Source organism: Cheilinus undulatus, linkage group 8 (assembly GCF_018320785.1).
Source record: "Cheilinus undulatus linkage group 8, ASM1832078v1, whole genome shotgun sequence".
NCBI lineage: Eukaryota > Metazoa > Chordata > Actinopteri > Labriformes > Labridae > Cheilinus > Cheilinus undulatus.
Genome location: NC_054872.1, coordinates 23,359,725 through 23,375,428, shown reverse-complemented (window position 1 = coordinate 23,375,428; position 15,704 = coordinate 23,359,725). Strand labels below are relative to the sequence as shown.

Genomic DNA, 15,704 nt, shown 5'->3' with positions numbered 1-15,704 from the left:
CTCTCTCAGCCTGCTAACATTGAACTACGCCGTACAGAGGAAAGAAAAAAACAGCCCAGACCTTATCTACCAGACAGAGGATGCATGAACAGTTTCAAAGTCTCACAACAATTAGGAAAATGGAGCATTTGTCCCCCCTTCGCTCTCTATCCTCAGTCAAATGAAGCTGACATTTTTGGCAACCACAAAACGCGCAGGGTGTGCACACATCCACAGCTCAGAGGAGGGTAATGAGAAGTGCTCTGTTGAGGGAGTTTTTGTTTTAAAAAATTAATACATTACAAGTTAATGAGACGTTAAATACTTAGACATGGTAAAAATTAAGAATTAGGTTGCAAGTGGGACGAGATTTCGTTTCGTTTTCTCTCCCCACTATTGACACAATCACACTTACGCACACACACGGAAACAGGCTATCGCGCGCTCTCTTTAACACATATGCGCGCGCGCGAACGTACACGCGCGCGCACTACCTCTAGGGGGCTTGAAAGGGGAAAAAAAAGACAGGAAGTACCAGTGAGAAGGCATACTTGATCACATGTACAAACATCGGAACACAACTTAACATTCAGCCTGACACACCCCCCTAATGCACGCAGAGCATACAGAGCTCTGCAGGCAAACAAGCAGTCCACATATAATTTCACAGCCACATCACACCACACAGGGTTAATGTGATTTCCCACATCAGTGCGAGCTCGTGAAGTGGATCACGCTTTATTTTAGTCTGACTACAGCATTGCATGAGACGTGCGTGCGCTTACACGAAGCCTCGTGATTCAATATGTGCATGAGGGCGTCTAGACTTTGTTTGTCAGTGTTGGGTTTTTATATAAGTAAATGAAGGTTTTCAACTGGGGCTTTAAGAAAAGGAGGAGTACAGAGAATGTAGCAGGAGAAAGTAGTATTCTCAAAGTTCAAAAGAGAGTTTTAGTTGCTTTTAAGAAAAGAAGACTGTCTTCCATCCCAGAGACCAGACACAGGGCCAGTTGTGCAGAAACAGATTTAATGTAGCTTCCTCTCCCCGCCTGACTTAATTTTTCTGCTCTGACTGCTGGGAAAATATGGAGCAGATTTGAGTGGATCAGGGAGGAGGATCTGTCAGTCCAAGTGCCACCTGCTGGACAAAATACCCACCCAGTTTGTTTTAAGACTTTTATTCAAAGTCATCTCTACTTTTATAATGCATCCGTGAGGTTGTTGAATCACTTCATTAAAACTCATGAGGAGTTTTAAGCATCTTATGAAACAGATTCAAATTAACTTTGTCACCTCTTCATAAACTAAAGAAGCAGACTAGACTTTCAGCACTAAAAATCTTTAAAGTTGTTTTAATACCTGCGAACACTGTTGCAGAATAGTTAGGGCAAAGTATGTTATATCATGCTGCAGATAAAAGATTTTATGTGAAAATCCAACAGCAAAAATTAACAGTGAGTGATGACGTTTGACGACATTTGTTGCTAAAGGAACTACTTGCACATGGACAGGAAGAATCAGATTTTAGAAGTAGTGTTTAGTCTACAGAGGCTGATAAAATCAACATCAACTGAAAGTTCCTCACAAGAGCCTCAAGAATTAGTAAGTTATAGTTAATAGTTAGCAGCAGATGGCTGCTTTAGATTTATAGGATTAAACATATTTTCATTTTTCAAAGCAACAAGCTATAACCATACAAAAGAAGAGCAAATATATGATGATTTAGCATAATTGTGCTGCACTTACAGCATTTATATTTAAAAGAAATGATCATTTTTCATTAGGTTATCTATTTAAGGTTATTTACCTGCAAGATTACAAAAGAGTATCTGTAGGCATACAGTATCTCTGCTAATATTTACCAATCTGCTTCATGCACAAACATTCCAACTTGCATCTCTGAGGCACTGCTGAGTGTCAGGTCCCATTATATTCCACCATATATCAAAGGAAATATCCTGTTCTCTGTATCTTTGTCACTAATATGAGCAACAAGCAAGAGGAAATACATAAAGAAAGTCCTGCTTATTATCAAAGCCAAACTGATTGTCAGCAATAGCCAAAGTAAAGGGAAAACACTTTGTTAATGGTATTTTGCACAAAAATTACAATAAACAAAGTGGCATCTGTATGTGTCACTTAATTGTTCAAGGATGGGTATGGCTATTAATTAGAGATGTACTAATTCACTGAATATCTGATGTATTGTAAAATATATCATACATACTGGGTAAAGAGGAATAATGGAAAATACTTTTTTTTTCTCACTGATTTAACCATTTCATATTTGTGTATACATTGGCTTTTGGTGTTGCACGGTATGGTTACATCCCTGTGATTAACATGTGTTTTCTCAGTAATACATTGACGCATCACAAAACTGGGACAGAATGCTTTTAGTTTTCCTTATTTTAAAGAGAAATTAGATCAGAATCAATGTATGAATAAATATGGTACAGTTCTCTGAAATATCAATTAAATGTCCACTTAATACCTTATAATATACACTTTATAATATAATCTGCAGTTTTTAACGTAATAATCCCACAAACATAATAGCAGTTGCCCATTGCAAACATTGTAACAGATTTTCCATAAACATAACGATGACATTTGCAAGGATTAATTATGTCAGTGAGAAGGTAAAAATCTGTTAACTTGTAATATAACCATAAAAAAATGAATGTTTGTGGTCCATGTTGTCATTTGTTGTAGCCTTTTTACAACTGCCAGTGGGTATAAGTCAGCAGTAGGAATGGCAATGTTTTTTTGTTCGCCATGAAACAGGAAGTAGTTTTGATCAAAGTCTGAAAATATGGGCGGAACCAGGAATCTTACAATGTGTCAAAACACACTAAAGAAGAAAATAATAATAAAAACATATAGAAAAATTGTTCACCCAGACAGTTTATGTTTTACACTAACTCAAAATCCCCATGCACTCAAAATTTAAGTCTCAGAAAGTTTGTTCCCTGTATGTTTAAGACACAGTAATTTGCTTCAATAGGGAGCAATGTTGAACTTGGCAAGCCAGCACAGCCTTGTCCTGAGTTTTGTTCAAATGCAAAAAAATGTTTCTCGTCAGCTCTCTATGAACTGTAAAATTGCTTACATTTTGATGAGATAAACCTCCTATGAAGGCCTAATTCAAGAGGAAAGCCTTGAATTTTGCAGAATCTCCCTCTCCTTTTGTCAATAAAAAATTGTGCAAAGATTCATGGTTCTACCAGTGTTTTCAGAATCGAACAAAACTACTTCCTGTTTCATGGTGAACAAAATAAATGCTGTCTACATTTTTTAGTGAGTTGAGCTTAAGCTGCCTTGAGCACACTGGCAGTTGTAAAAAGGCTACAACAGACAAGGACTACAACTTTCATTTTTCATGGTCATATTACAAAAGTGGGGAATTTAAAAAAATTTTGAAAGACAGCAATTTTTACCTTCCCACAAATGTAATACATCCCCGCAAATGTGAGTTATTCCATTTGCTGTAGGCAACTGCTTTAACTGATAATAATACATATTTGTGTTGTATTTATGTTTAACTTGTGTTTGTGGCCACGCATACACATTTTACGAACAGATGGAATGAGACCTTTAAAAAGTAGAACAAAGAAATATGTTAATCTTTATTAAAGATTTTCTTATTTTCTTCTTCAGAGATAAAGAAATACAAGCATCACTTTCATTGTTACCTGAGGAGAAGCACAGCACTTATCCCTTCAGTCCACCTCACTGTGATTTTTTCATGAAGTGTGGTACAACCTTGAAGCATCTACAACACCCAAATTTAGTTCCCATCTCTCCACCAGCTTTTGTTGAGAGGCCCAGAATTCAGGCCAACTGAGATGATGTTGCCAAGACTCCCCTGGTGTGCTAGTGTGCTGGTGCTAAAAGGGCAACCACTTTAGTCCTTTTATTTGCAATTTACAGGTTCATCATTTCCTCCTCCACAGTCTTTCCCCCAGGTTTTAGGTACCGCTCCTGCACCCCAAGAGTGCTGAAGAACTGCTAAGGAAAACAGAATATCTGAAATACTGTATGGCATTTTTTTTACTTTTATCAATCCAATGTCATCATAAACAAAAAAGCTCTCAGTTTCTAAGCCACCTCCCGTAAATCTTTAGCTTTGATTTGAAACCAGATGAGTCACAGTGAGTCACCACAGTGAGGAGGTAAGGATACGAGTCAAACTGGAAGTCTGCCCCCACAGCAGCTGACATCATGGCCTGCAGATTCCTTTCCTCCAGGTCTCCAAAGCAGTAGCCGTTAGCTTTGTCCACCACTCGCAGGACCTGAATCATGCTCTCTTTGTCCTGAAGACAGAAGAGAAAAAACTGTCACGGAGAGGGGCTTTCCCTGCACAAATTCACTGAAACTACCCAGCAGCCAAAGATTGCTAAAAAAAATCCCACTAAAAACTGTGGAAAAAACAAAGAAGACAACTGTATTACTGTTTTAAAAAGGAAAGCAACACTGACTATATGAATGGAAGCTCAAAGCGAGCATCCATTCATCCATGTTATCTACTCAGATTGTTTTCTTATGATGACATTGTTTTGTCATGGATTTTCTGGTTACATTATAAATCTAATTTTCTTAAGATAATAGTGTTTGACTTCTGCTGTTGGTTGGTACTTGCAATCTAAAAGTAACAATTATAATAAAAACAAGAGGCTGATCACTGTGAAAGAGCAAACCATATCATGATAAGTTGCTACAATAGTGAGAAAAGTTAAGCTCCTTTCTGTTTGGTGTTCTTGCATCTCTGGGTGGGAGATAAATAAGTCCAAATTACTAAACACTACAGGAAAACTGTGTAAATTAAATATACAGATGCATGTCGTTTAGGGCTTCCATAGCATTTAGGGGCTATATGTAACCTCCATAGCATGGGACAAAAGAACAAAAAAAAAAAAAAAGAATTGAAGTTGATTTTCCCCCATAATAAAACTAACCGTGCCAGCCTGCCACTTGAGTAAGCCACTAGCTGAATGCACAATGATGGCACAGTGGCCTAGACTCCTGTCTCCAAATCTCCACACAGGATCACATCAGTCTCCATAAAAAAACATAGTCATGAGAGGAGTACAGAGTGCAGAAAGCCCACTCCCTTTTACCAGTTCAATCAATCTGCACCAAATCGATCCAGGCTTCAATTCCAAATGTTAAAAATGACTGATGATTTCCTTTTTGAAGAGATGAAATGTGTGGTGAGGGACTTTTTGGAAACTGTTGGAAAGGAGCCATTTTGGCAGGAGGTGGATTAGTATTGGAGTCTAATGTGTTCAGATCTGCTCTTAGGCCGGCCACACACTAGATGATTTTTTAATCTGAAACGATTTTAAAACCGTGAGAGACCACAGACTTCAGGACAATTTCCAAAGATTTTTTCATCTTTAATCCTCTGAACGCACACACTAGACGACTCAGCCAGACTGTCAGATCACTGGAGACCACACACCTGCCGACCTGCCTACGACCTCGCGTGATCACGTGACTTCAGGAAAAAAAAAAAACACAAAACACGGATGTCTGTCGATACCGTTTTGCTGTCTCTCCACAACAGGCTGTCCTGGCATGTGTTACAGGTGCAGCAACAATCATAAACATGGGAAAGACTCAGGACGAAATCCTGACTGGAATTAAGGTACTGTTGTGTTTATGGTTGTGGGTGGTGAAAGTACGTATGATTCGTCTGGTGACGCTACCGGTGTGCTCGATCTCATTGGTTGTTGTGGGTACGCCGTCAGCGGCACTACGACCTAAAATCGTAAATATCAAACATGTTTGATATTTACGATTTAGGGTCTGGGAGGCTACGACGTGATCTGCAGCAGTAAATGAATCGTGTTGACACCACACACATGCAGACTACTCAGACAAATAATGGTTTGCGACGAGGCGCCAGTCGGTATACGCCCCCACGATCATCGGGGGAGGCAAATCTTGCCCCAAATCGGGCTTAAAATCCTGTAGTGTGTGTGGCCGGCCTAAGAAGCGAGAAAATTCTGGAAGATCTACATAAACTATCTGACCAAATATAACAAAGGAATTGCTGTTCACAATTAATTTAACAAACGATCATATATCAAACACTAGATACAATACCTGAGGATTAAACAATTATGTTTGGTTTTTATATATATATTAAAAAAATAGTTCTGATAACATGAAGACCTATTACCATTTAACTCTGGCGACATATAAATTGGGCAATTGATGCACAAATTCTAATCATACCAGAGTTATATTTGCTAAAAAGGCAACATCCCACCTGCAAACTCTTATTTATGTTTGGGGCAGACTTGGCATTTATTTTTAACTGATCATTATCAAAGAAAGAGACTCCCGTAAGTTCTCCAGCTTTCATGTTACGAAATAACCATGCAGTATGCAAACAACAAACTCTGAGAACATATTAGAGTAGCTCAAATATTAATAGCAGTATTAAAAATGCAAATGTAAACAATTTTTAATATTTAAAAAAAGATTTGATGATAAAATGAATCATTTGTCATCAAAAACCATTTCTTTCTTCAGCTCATGTTGAACTTTGTAACATCCCTGGGTCAACTGTATGTGTATAGCAGTGACAACTTGTTGAAGCTGAGATTGCAAAATTCTCTTAATTTGGCAATATTTCCAGTGTCCGAACAGTAAAATTACAGTAAGATAGGATTTTGTTTTTAATGGTAGCTATTGTGTTTCCATACAGGATACTGCTATACCTGTACAGATGTAAATACCTGTATTTTTTATAGTGTTGGACTGATCTAGGTATGCAATATTGGAAAAAAAACCCATTTAGGATTTAAATCAAAATCAGCTACAGGAAAATATGTATTAAACATTTTTAGAGAAAAAGATGTGAAATTATATATCTAAAAAAGGAGAATCTAGCTTAAATGGTTGGTAACAGCTGTGCCCTGTTAACCGAAAGTCCTTTTTTGAAAAAGGAAATCCCCAGTGGTTCCAGTGTGAAGTGATAGGGTAATTCTCATTAAAATGTAGCCCCAACATTTTCAAACACTTTGAGTCACAGAGGATGTACGCAAAAATGTATGCAAAACAGAAACAAACATAGCAGTCATACCTGGACATTAAGAGGCACAAAGGACACGAGGCTGTAGTCTTGAATGACCTCAGCCAACTTTTCATTGAGATGGTGGAATTTCTTAAAGAAAGGGTCTTCAGCCAGGTGATCGAGGAGATACGTGAGATCCATGACCTCTGTGTAAAAGTCAAGGTTGAAAGCTGTACAAGAAAACAAACAGGGAAATATACTATGATTATTTGAAGTTTAAATTCTAAATACATGACAAACAAATGGTGTATGAAGGTTAAAATGTTACAAAGCATCATCTAACTGAGTGCATAGTGCTCTCTAAAATGCATTCGCCTGGAAACAGAAATGGGCCATGTGGTTCAAAGGGAGTTGGGTAATTCATTCCACCATTGGGGGAAACCAGAGGAGAAAAGTAGAGCTAGTAACTTGGGGCCCCGATGTGATGGAAGTACCAGGCACCTTTAGCTGGCTGAGCATAGTGGGTAAGAGGGAGTGTAGACCTGGATGAGAGATTCCAGGTAAACAGGAGCAGTTTTAGTTATTTCTTTGTAAACAATGAGTTAGTTTTGAATTTGATACAAGCTGCAGCTGGAGGCCAATGTAGAGAGATGAACAGCTGAGTGCCATGTGTAGTCTTAGGTTGATTGAAGACCAGACGTGCTGCTGCGTTCTGGATCATCTGCAGAGGTTTAACTGTGCATGCAGGGAGGCCTGCCAGTAATGAGATGCAGTAGTCAATGTGTGATACCACAAGAGCCTGTACCAGGAGCTATGTTGCATGCTCTGTCAGGCAGGGTCTGATTCTCCTGATGTTATAGAGGGTAAATGACAAATAACAACTCTAATTTTTATGTATTTTTGTGTGTGGTGGTATAAATTGTTTTGTTCTACTAAAAGCAACAGTCTTTCACATACCCAGTTTGCCATACTGCTCAATCAAGTCCATCTTGGAGAGAATGTTGACGTGGGGAAGCTCCACATGAAGCATGGTGGACAGCGATGTACACAGCACAGAAATGAACTTAGCTGGGTCAGCACAGTAATGAGAGTCCACAAGGTGCACTGCTGTCAGCTAAAAGAAGAGAAAGTCAGGGACACTCAAAACCAATAACAGTCTCAAGAGGAAATAAATTGTTAAAAATAGGACCTCACCCTGAAATTCCATTCTCCCAGCTTAGAGAAAATATTCTTCACTGAACTCTGATGTGTGTAAAGCTCTACTTGCCCAGGACAGTCAAACAAAAAGTAACAGTCACTGTGTTGTTTCAGCTTGTTCTCCAACCAGTCCAGGTTTGCTTCAGCATACTCCATACAGTAAAGGAGACCTCCGTTAGGGCCAAGCTTCAGTCCCTCCATGACATCATCCAGAGTGACCAACTCTGAGATATCAACCCCACACGAGTATGGCAGTCCTTCATTAGCTGGGTCCATGTTCACCACGACCACCTTGCGTCCCAGGTGAGTAAGGAACTCCTGCATGCCTTGGCAGTAGGTGGTTTTTCCTGAGCCTGGGGGTCCAATGACCACCTGGCCAAAACGTAGAGAGTGTTTACCTGCAGTCTGGCTGGACATGGTTTCAGCTCCAAGGAGGCTGAAGAGGATCACATTAGATGATAAATGGATGTCAAAGGAGTCACATGTGATGTTTGTGAAGGGTTATCAGCATCCAGACTGCAAACTGACAATTCATTACGTTAGTGAAAGACATAGGCATGAAGGAAGGCTACGTTTGCCTTGCTTAAATCAGTTACTTAAATTTACAATAAAAAAGCTACTCACTACAATGGATAGGAAGCCGCAGGCGTAAATAAATCTTGGAAATATCAATAACGTTACTCTCAGTGAAGTTAGTCAAAAGTACGTGTAATCAAAGTTTCTCCTAAAGTAACTAATATTGGTGGTCGATAATATTTCTATTACTAAATAACTTACATTTGTACATGTATCACGTACTGACATTAAATCAGCGTCTGCCACCGTTTTGTTGCATGCATACTACAGTATAAGCTAACTGGCTAATGCTAACGTATAGTATATCCGGGTTAAAGCCGTGAACTGTCAAAATAAAAAGAGGCTTCTTCTTCTTCCTCCTCTTTTATTTTTTATTTTTTATTTTTATTTTTTTCCTTTGGCGGGTGGCAAGCAGCGTTAAGGTGCATTACCGCCACCTACTGTGTTGGAGTGTGGGCCAGAGTACCCGTGTTCAACTAATAATAATGAAAATGATAAGCTAAATTAAAAATAACTAGAAATGAACAAATAAAATAATAAATAAATAGAACAAAGAAATCCTTAACTCTTTACATTAAACTTGTCTCAATAAGGTACTTGAACAGCCATTTTTGCCCAACAGTAAAAAGATTTTTAAGTGTCATCTCAACTCCCAATTTCCTGAGTTCTCTTCTCAGTATTTCTTGCTTATTTTCATACTTTTGACAATGAAATAATACATGTTCAACTGATTCCACAAGGCTGCACTGTTCACAAAGTCCTAAAAAAAGAGGCTTATTCCACACGACGTACATGTTTTTCTATCCGGATCCGTCTTTTCCTTTTGAAAAAAAAAAAATAATAATCAGTTAATGGCATCTATCAATTTGTTCTACAAAACGTACTTTGTTTGATACAGAAGAGGATTAAAGCCACTGAAAGAAAAAAAAAACATTTTGAGACATACACTTTTTTCGATTGAGAAAAAAAAAATCAGAATTCTGACCTTCATAATTTGGACCTTTTTCTCAGAATTGAAAAAATAAATTGCATCTTAAAATTCCAGTGGCCCCAATTTTCTTGTGTAGTTTGGATATATTTTCATTATATTTGAATCATTAGTTTGATATTTTGTAGTCTCAAACTCTAAAAATATATCAGGTGGTGCAACTGTCCTAGTAAATGAGCAGATTAACTACACCATTAAAATGGCATTGTAATTGTGAGAAATTCCAATTAGAATACTTTGGCCTGATTTTTTGTTTAAATCTTAGAAATATAGAACTTCATTAAAATTTATCATTAAAAAGTCAGTAAGAACACTGAAAAACATTTGCCCTAGAATTTTCAAATTCTTAAATGTAAGGGCAGTATAACCGTAATCATGGGAATTTTATTTTAAAATGAAGTGATTAAAACTAATTGTAGCCTAATTTAGCATGTATTTGACTCCAGCTGACACACGAAGCCAAGTGAAAGGGTTTAAAGACCCTTTCAAAGTACAGATAAAACCTGATGAACCTAATGTACAACCGCTACAAATGTGTTTTACCATTATTCTTGTTTTTATTTTGAAAATATGTCAATTTCCTAACAATAGCATAACCAACAATATGTGTTGAAGTACTTGTCGGTTTTTTTAATTAGTTACCAATGTCAGGTGGCCCAACCAGTGTTTCAGGTGGTTAAACTACAGAAAGTGTCTATATATGAAATTAAAAGCATTATTTAGTTTACTTCTAATAAGGTAAATGAGGTATCACATTTTTTTCTGTTTTTTTCAGAATTTTCCTTAAGTGAGCAGGTATGCTTTCCACATTAGGTGTTGCAACCAATGTAAAACAGCTAAATATTTTATAAGAATATATGTCCTCTTTCCAGCAGGAATTAAAAAAATAAGTATTTGCCCATTTAATTTGAAATGAGTTGCAAATGCCAGGTGGTGCAACCACAGTGAATAAAGTCTTATATATCACTGACCCATACACAGAGCTATTTCCTAAGTTCTATTCAAAGTTAGCCGTAATTTGACATTAACTTGTTCTGCAATAACGAGTCAGCAATTACAGATACTTCTAGACAAATAAAGAGAAATAACAAGATTGACGCAATAAGTACACATGAAATAATAAAAAGTTTGAAAATGTTCTATTTGCACATGGATGAAAATACAAGATATAGGCCACAACAACTCAATGAAATTGATTTAAATTAATTAAATTACTGTCATCTTTGCTGTCCTATGCTGCCACCTGGCTGCCAGCCTCTGTATTTCATACTGGTGTTTGGTTGACGTCTCAGCAGGGTGTCGCCTTTATCAATGTTTTTAGGTTTATCATAGGCTGTAGAAATGTGGAAATCTGTTTTGGTCTTTTTTTCAGGATGCAAGTTCAATTTTTCTCCATGATACCTGCAGAAAAGAAAAGAATAACATCAGTATCCTCTCACTGGTATACCTTATATTAATGGATTTATTATTATTGTTTTTTAAATAAGTTAATACATACCCAAAGCCTCTTTTACAATTAGGATGTTGACCCTCATTCTCAAGGGCTTCAGGCATCCCAGTCTGACTGTTTCCCAACCCCTCACCATCCTTCCAGCCCTGCTTTTCCATCACACGACGTCCAAAGCCCTAAAAAGTAAAAAAAACATAAACACTTAGAAAACACTTATGGGCTGTAGTTTTAAATAAGTCAAATCAAATTAAAGGGCAATTTTCTCACCTTTGTGAATCTCTCAAAGCTGCCAATAGACTGACTGTGTCCAGATCGATCTTCAAGACCCTCCCTCAGCCTTTTTTCATAACGCATTCGGACATAGTCACGGGCATCCATGTCACCTCCATCTTTGCAGAGAGTCAGTCGAGTTAGAAAAAATCTCTTCTTCAGGAATTATTATACATTATTAATGTAATTAACAAGAAGCAGGAGATACCTTTATCATAGTAAACACTCATATCAACATCCCAGTCATCTGCTGTTTGTTCATCAAAATCTAAAAAAGGACAGAGAGAGGCACCACTGTAATTAATTTTTCATAAAGGACATGCACCTTGTTTAGAGCTAGTTAAAATAATATGACTGCATTTATGCTTTGAGCTTTATTAAACATAACATTTGTTAAACATCTTTTTATTGACATTTCCAATGGTAGAGTGGAATTTAGCTGTTTGTTTAAACACAGAAACTTTTATCAAAATTTAAAATAAGAACTAAGAACAATCTAATATACTGCAAGAAAACTGAGTTTCAGTGTATAAACATTTAATCATGGTATACCAGTGGTTTCATGTAATTCTAACAAATATGCAATTAATGTTTTGGTTGCATACCTCCTTCCTCCTCTTGCCAGTACTGCGCGTCTGTGTAGAACACCAGGCCTGAGCCACCCTTCTCCCACTTCAACTCGATCTCCTCCTCGAACAGCCTCTCCTTGCTTCGCTCCTGGCTCGTTACATCCTCATGCAAAGCCTCATGGCGCTCCCACTCTTCACAGCAGTCATCATCCTACAGCCAAGAAAAGGACGATTTATCACAGTGATGAGATAACCACAAGATTTTAAAAAACACTTTTAAATGATTTTATATTTTCAACGACTAGTTAAACCCACATCATCTTCATTTGACTGTGCATCCTCCTTCTCCTCCTCCATTTCTTCCTGTGGTTCATCTATCTCTGATCCTTCTGTGTGTATGGGGCCTTTTCTTCGTCCTGAGGGTGAAGCAGACAAACCACCAGGTCCTGATATTTCGTGTCCAGCAGCTGTTAATACGGTCTCCTCTGTGGCTGGAAGTGTCAAAGAGTCCTGATACCTGAAAGGTACATTTCCATAACGGCGGTTGGAGCTGGTCTTGGGGAAGGTAAGGCCCAACTTCCGGATGAGGCGTGGAGGAAGTCGGCAGGACTGGATGAGCTGGAGGAACACTTTGACCGGTGTGCCCACATTTCCATTTTGCATTAGGGCAGGTGGGTTTAGCTCTGATAAGCTTTTGAGGTCAGCTTCTGTGAAACACTCTGTTAAGGACACCCGGTGCCGCTGCTCTTGCTTCGTTTTATAGGGGAATGACCCATCATCTGAAACAAATACAAAAAAAGTAAATCAAAACAAGGAAAAAGACAAAAGATTTCTTGTACTGAACTAAGGCCCCTAAACAGAGGTCTTCATACATGTAAAACAGGGTTGGAAAGTACATTTACTCAAATTACTGTAATTGAGTAGTTTTATGGGTACTTGTACTCTGAGTAAATTTTTAAATCAGTACTTTTACTACTACGTAAGTAAGTTTTAACCAGAGTAACTCTACTTTTACTTGAGTACAATACTCTTGTAATTTTTCCACCTTTTGACTACTCAGTAGCAGCAAGAGAATGATTCCCATCTCATCCCAAAACAGCTGTACACAGCGAAAAACTGTACAGCTGTTTTTGATGTGAGACACATTTCCACCATGTGTGAAGTTATCCACTGAGTTAAGAGTTCCTGTCTGTGGTGGACTCTGCTTTCTTCTTGCCAGAGGAGATCCACCTTACCACAGATTTGCAAATGTTACTGCTTCTGTCATACTGTAAAATATTTACAACACTTATAATGTAGTCTGACTCTATGTAGTGTGGACTATTTCAGACACTTTTAACAGTCACTTTTTCTGTGTGTTTGACTTTATTATAGAGGTGTGACTTAAAGGTACAGTGTGTAAAAATGGGACTATCAACATCTAACAGTCAATTCTGGAGTGTAATGCTCATTTCTCTGGTGATAACTGTGGGAACCAGTGAAGTTTAAAAATCAATACATGCTTAACTGTTATTTGGTTCCTTCTATGTTGCCTTAGAAACAGGCAAAATGCAAAAATCCAAGATGGCAGCTTCCTTGGAGGGGACCCTCCCTATGTATGAATAAAAGGCTTATTCTGAGTTAATTTAAAACATAAATTTAAAAAATGTGTCATCAGATGTCAACACTAATTTAGCTTAATCTACTTATAAATGTTATGTTTCATTTTAACCAAGCTTGTTTTGCTAAATGCTAATAGGCTAAATATTACACACTGCACCTTTAAGCTGAACAGCCTGGTTGGGAATCTATTCTCTTCTTGTTTTTGCCAATAAGGAAAAGTCAGATTTTACTTTACAACTCTTCAGTCACTACTCAGCACTTAAAGTACATTTTAAATTAAATATGATTTACTTTTACTTGAGTAGATTTATAGATCACTACATTTTAACCACAGTAACTACATTTACTAGAGTACAACAGTTGTGTACTTTTTCCTCCTCTGGTGTAAGACAAGATAATTTCTATGAACTTCAACTCACTAGGAAGTCACCTGATTGACTGACTGAAAAATGCACAACTGCTATATGAATCCTAAATTGACTAGGATCGATTTTGATGATAAAGACAACAGATGTCACCATAAATCTCTATTTCATTTGTACATACTAACTAAAAGTACATGAAACATTGGCAGTTTTAAGGCAACACAATAGGCCCTGATATCAAAACACGTTTTATTCTTGTTGAGGGAACTGCAAGTATCTGAGATTCATAAGAGTCAAAATCAAACGAACTAAAGCTAAGTATCCTAATATGTAGTCCATCAGTTGTGTCAAGCTTGTAACACCTGATACCACTATCCCCATAATATATCCACCTATAGCCCTATTTAGTTTTTAAAGCAGGTAAAATGTTACAGCTGCGTATTCTTAAACCCCCCCAAATACTTACTTTTTAGAAGTTCCCTCTAGCACTAAAGAAGTAAGACCACATTTAATCTTTAAATTCATAAGATATGTATGATTATGTCACTTTTTATGGAACACGTCTTTGTTCCACGAAAATACTGACTATTTCATTACAGACATGTAGAATATAATAACAGATAACGTGCTTTTAGCGAACCTTTGTCTTGTGAAACCTTCACTCTTTTGATAACACAACGTTTAACCATCCAGTTCCCCTTTGAGTCAATCCAGTGATTCCCCGCGTACATCCTGACGAATCTCTCCGCATCCATAGCGTGGACTGAGACGATGCAGCAGCAGGACTTCCCCGGCTGTTTCTTCTCAGAGCTCTGTTTTGGTTCTTGGTCAGTCTCCGGAGGTTTGGAGCTGCCCTCCGCCCCATGTTCTTTACTTTCAGACTCCCTGAGGACCTCTGGTCGATGTCTGTAGTGAAAACACTGAAAACCTCCGCTTTCGATGAACTGGCTGAAATAATTTCTCAAGTCAGCGGAGTGAAAGGTTACAGGAATGTTGCGAACAGCGAAATATGCTAGAGCAACGGCATCAGAGTCCGCCATGATTGCTTATTCCATGTCCATGAAACGTCATCAGCACGGTAGTTACAACTTACGTCACATCCGCTTTGTGGGCAGAAAGGAAAACAATACAAATGTGCACAAATTAATTTAATCAAATACGCTTTTAAAAATATACTTTTTACTTCTTTTTACATTTTTAATATATCACTCTTTTCTCACAGCTTTAAACATGAAAAACTAAAGCAATATTTTTCGTAGTTTAGCATATTCTGTCTCAAAAGGAACTTCATAAATTTGGAAATAACCTAAACAGGGCCATATGGATTTTAGGCAAACAAATAAAGGTTTTAACATGAAATTTAGTCATCACTTATCAGATAAATACATGCCGCCCCCTCTTTGTTTTGTTGTGTTCATAAAAATTCTTTCTATTTAACGCCTATACGTGTCGCTATACATTTCTGTGGTGGCTTGGCCATGTCTGAAACTGAAATCTGAAACACGTACAATGCGTGAAACAAGTAAGTATGACTCAAAAAATTTTCATATTTCATAAAAATAACATTAACAAAACATTTTAACATATGACAAAAAAAAAACAAGTTAACAAAAAAGTATTACAAAACCTTCAATAAAAAATTTCGAATTGTGAAACACAAGTGTTTACGACTTTGTGATTT

General features: G+C 37.5%; 2 protein-coding genes across 5 annotated transcripts; both read right to left on the bottom strand.

Annotated features, from left to right (window-relative positions):
- Nucleotides 1–3,584: 3,584 nt before the first annotated feature.
- gpn2 (GPN-loop GTPase 2) lies at nt 3,585–9,075 on the bottom strand. Of its 4 annotated transcripts, XM_041793783.1 has the most exons (7): nt 8,981–9,023; nt 8,828–8,861; nt 8,201–8,639; nt 7,964–8,120; nt 7,076–7,236; nt 4,165–4,295; nt 3,585–3,979 (listed from the first exon to the last, which is right to left on the bottom strand). In XM_041793783.1, exons 1-7 carry the CDS (start codon nt 8,988–8,990, stop codon nt 3,907–3,909), a joined length of 1,005 nt encoding a protein of 334 aa, XP_041649717.1. In that variant the 5' UTR covers nt 8,991–9,023; the 3' UTR covers nt 3,585–3,906. The 4 variants fall into 4 exon arrangements, with proteins under 4 accessions (XP_041649717.1, XP_041649720.1, XP_041649718.1 ...); XM_041793786.1 differs by lacking the exon at nt 8,828–8,861 and having other exon boundaries at nt 8,981–9,075; XM_041793784.1 differs by having other exon boundaries at nt 8,201–8,726; nt 8,828–9,067.
- A 1,814-nt stretch (nt 9,076–10,889) lies between these two features.
- On the bottom strand, nt 10,890–15,086 carry gpatch3 (G patch domain containing 3). Its single transcript, XM_041793628.1, has 7 exons — nt 14,664–15,086; nt 12,372–12,835; nt 12,093–12,267; nt 11,696–11,755; nt 11,485–11,606; nt 11,266–11,393; nt 10,890–11,168 (listed from the first exon to the last, which is right to left on the bottom strand). The coding sequence occupies exons 1-7, from the start codon at nt 15,061–15,063 to the stop codon at nt 10,985–10,987; spliced, it is 1,533 nt and encodes a 510-aa protein (XP_041649562.1). The 5' UTR covers nt 15,064–15,086; the 3' UTR covers nt 10,890–10,984.
- Nucleotides 15,087–15,704: the final 618 nt, after the last annotated feature.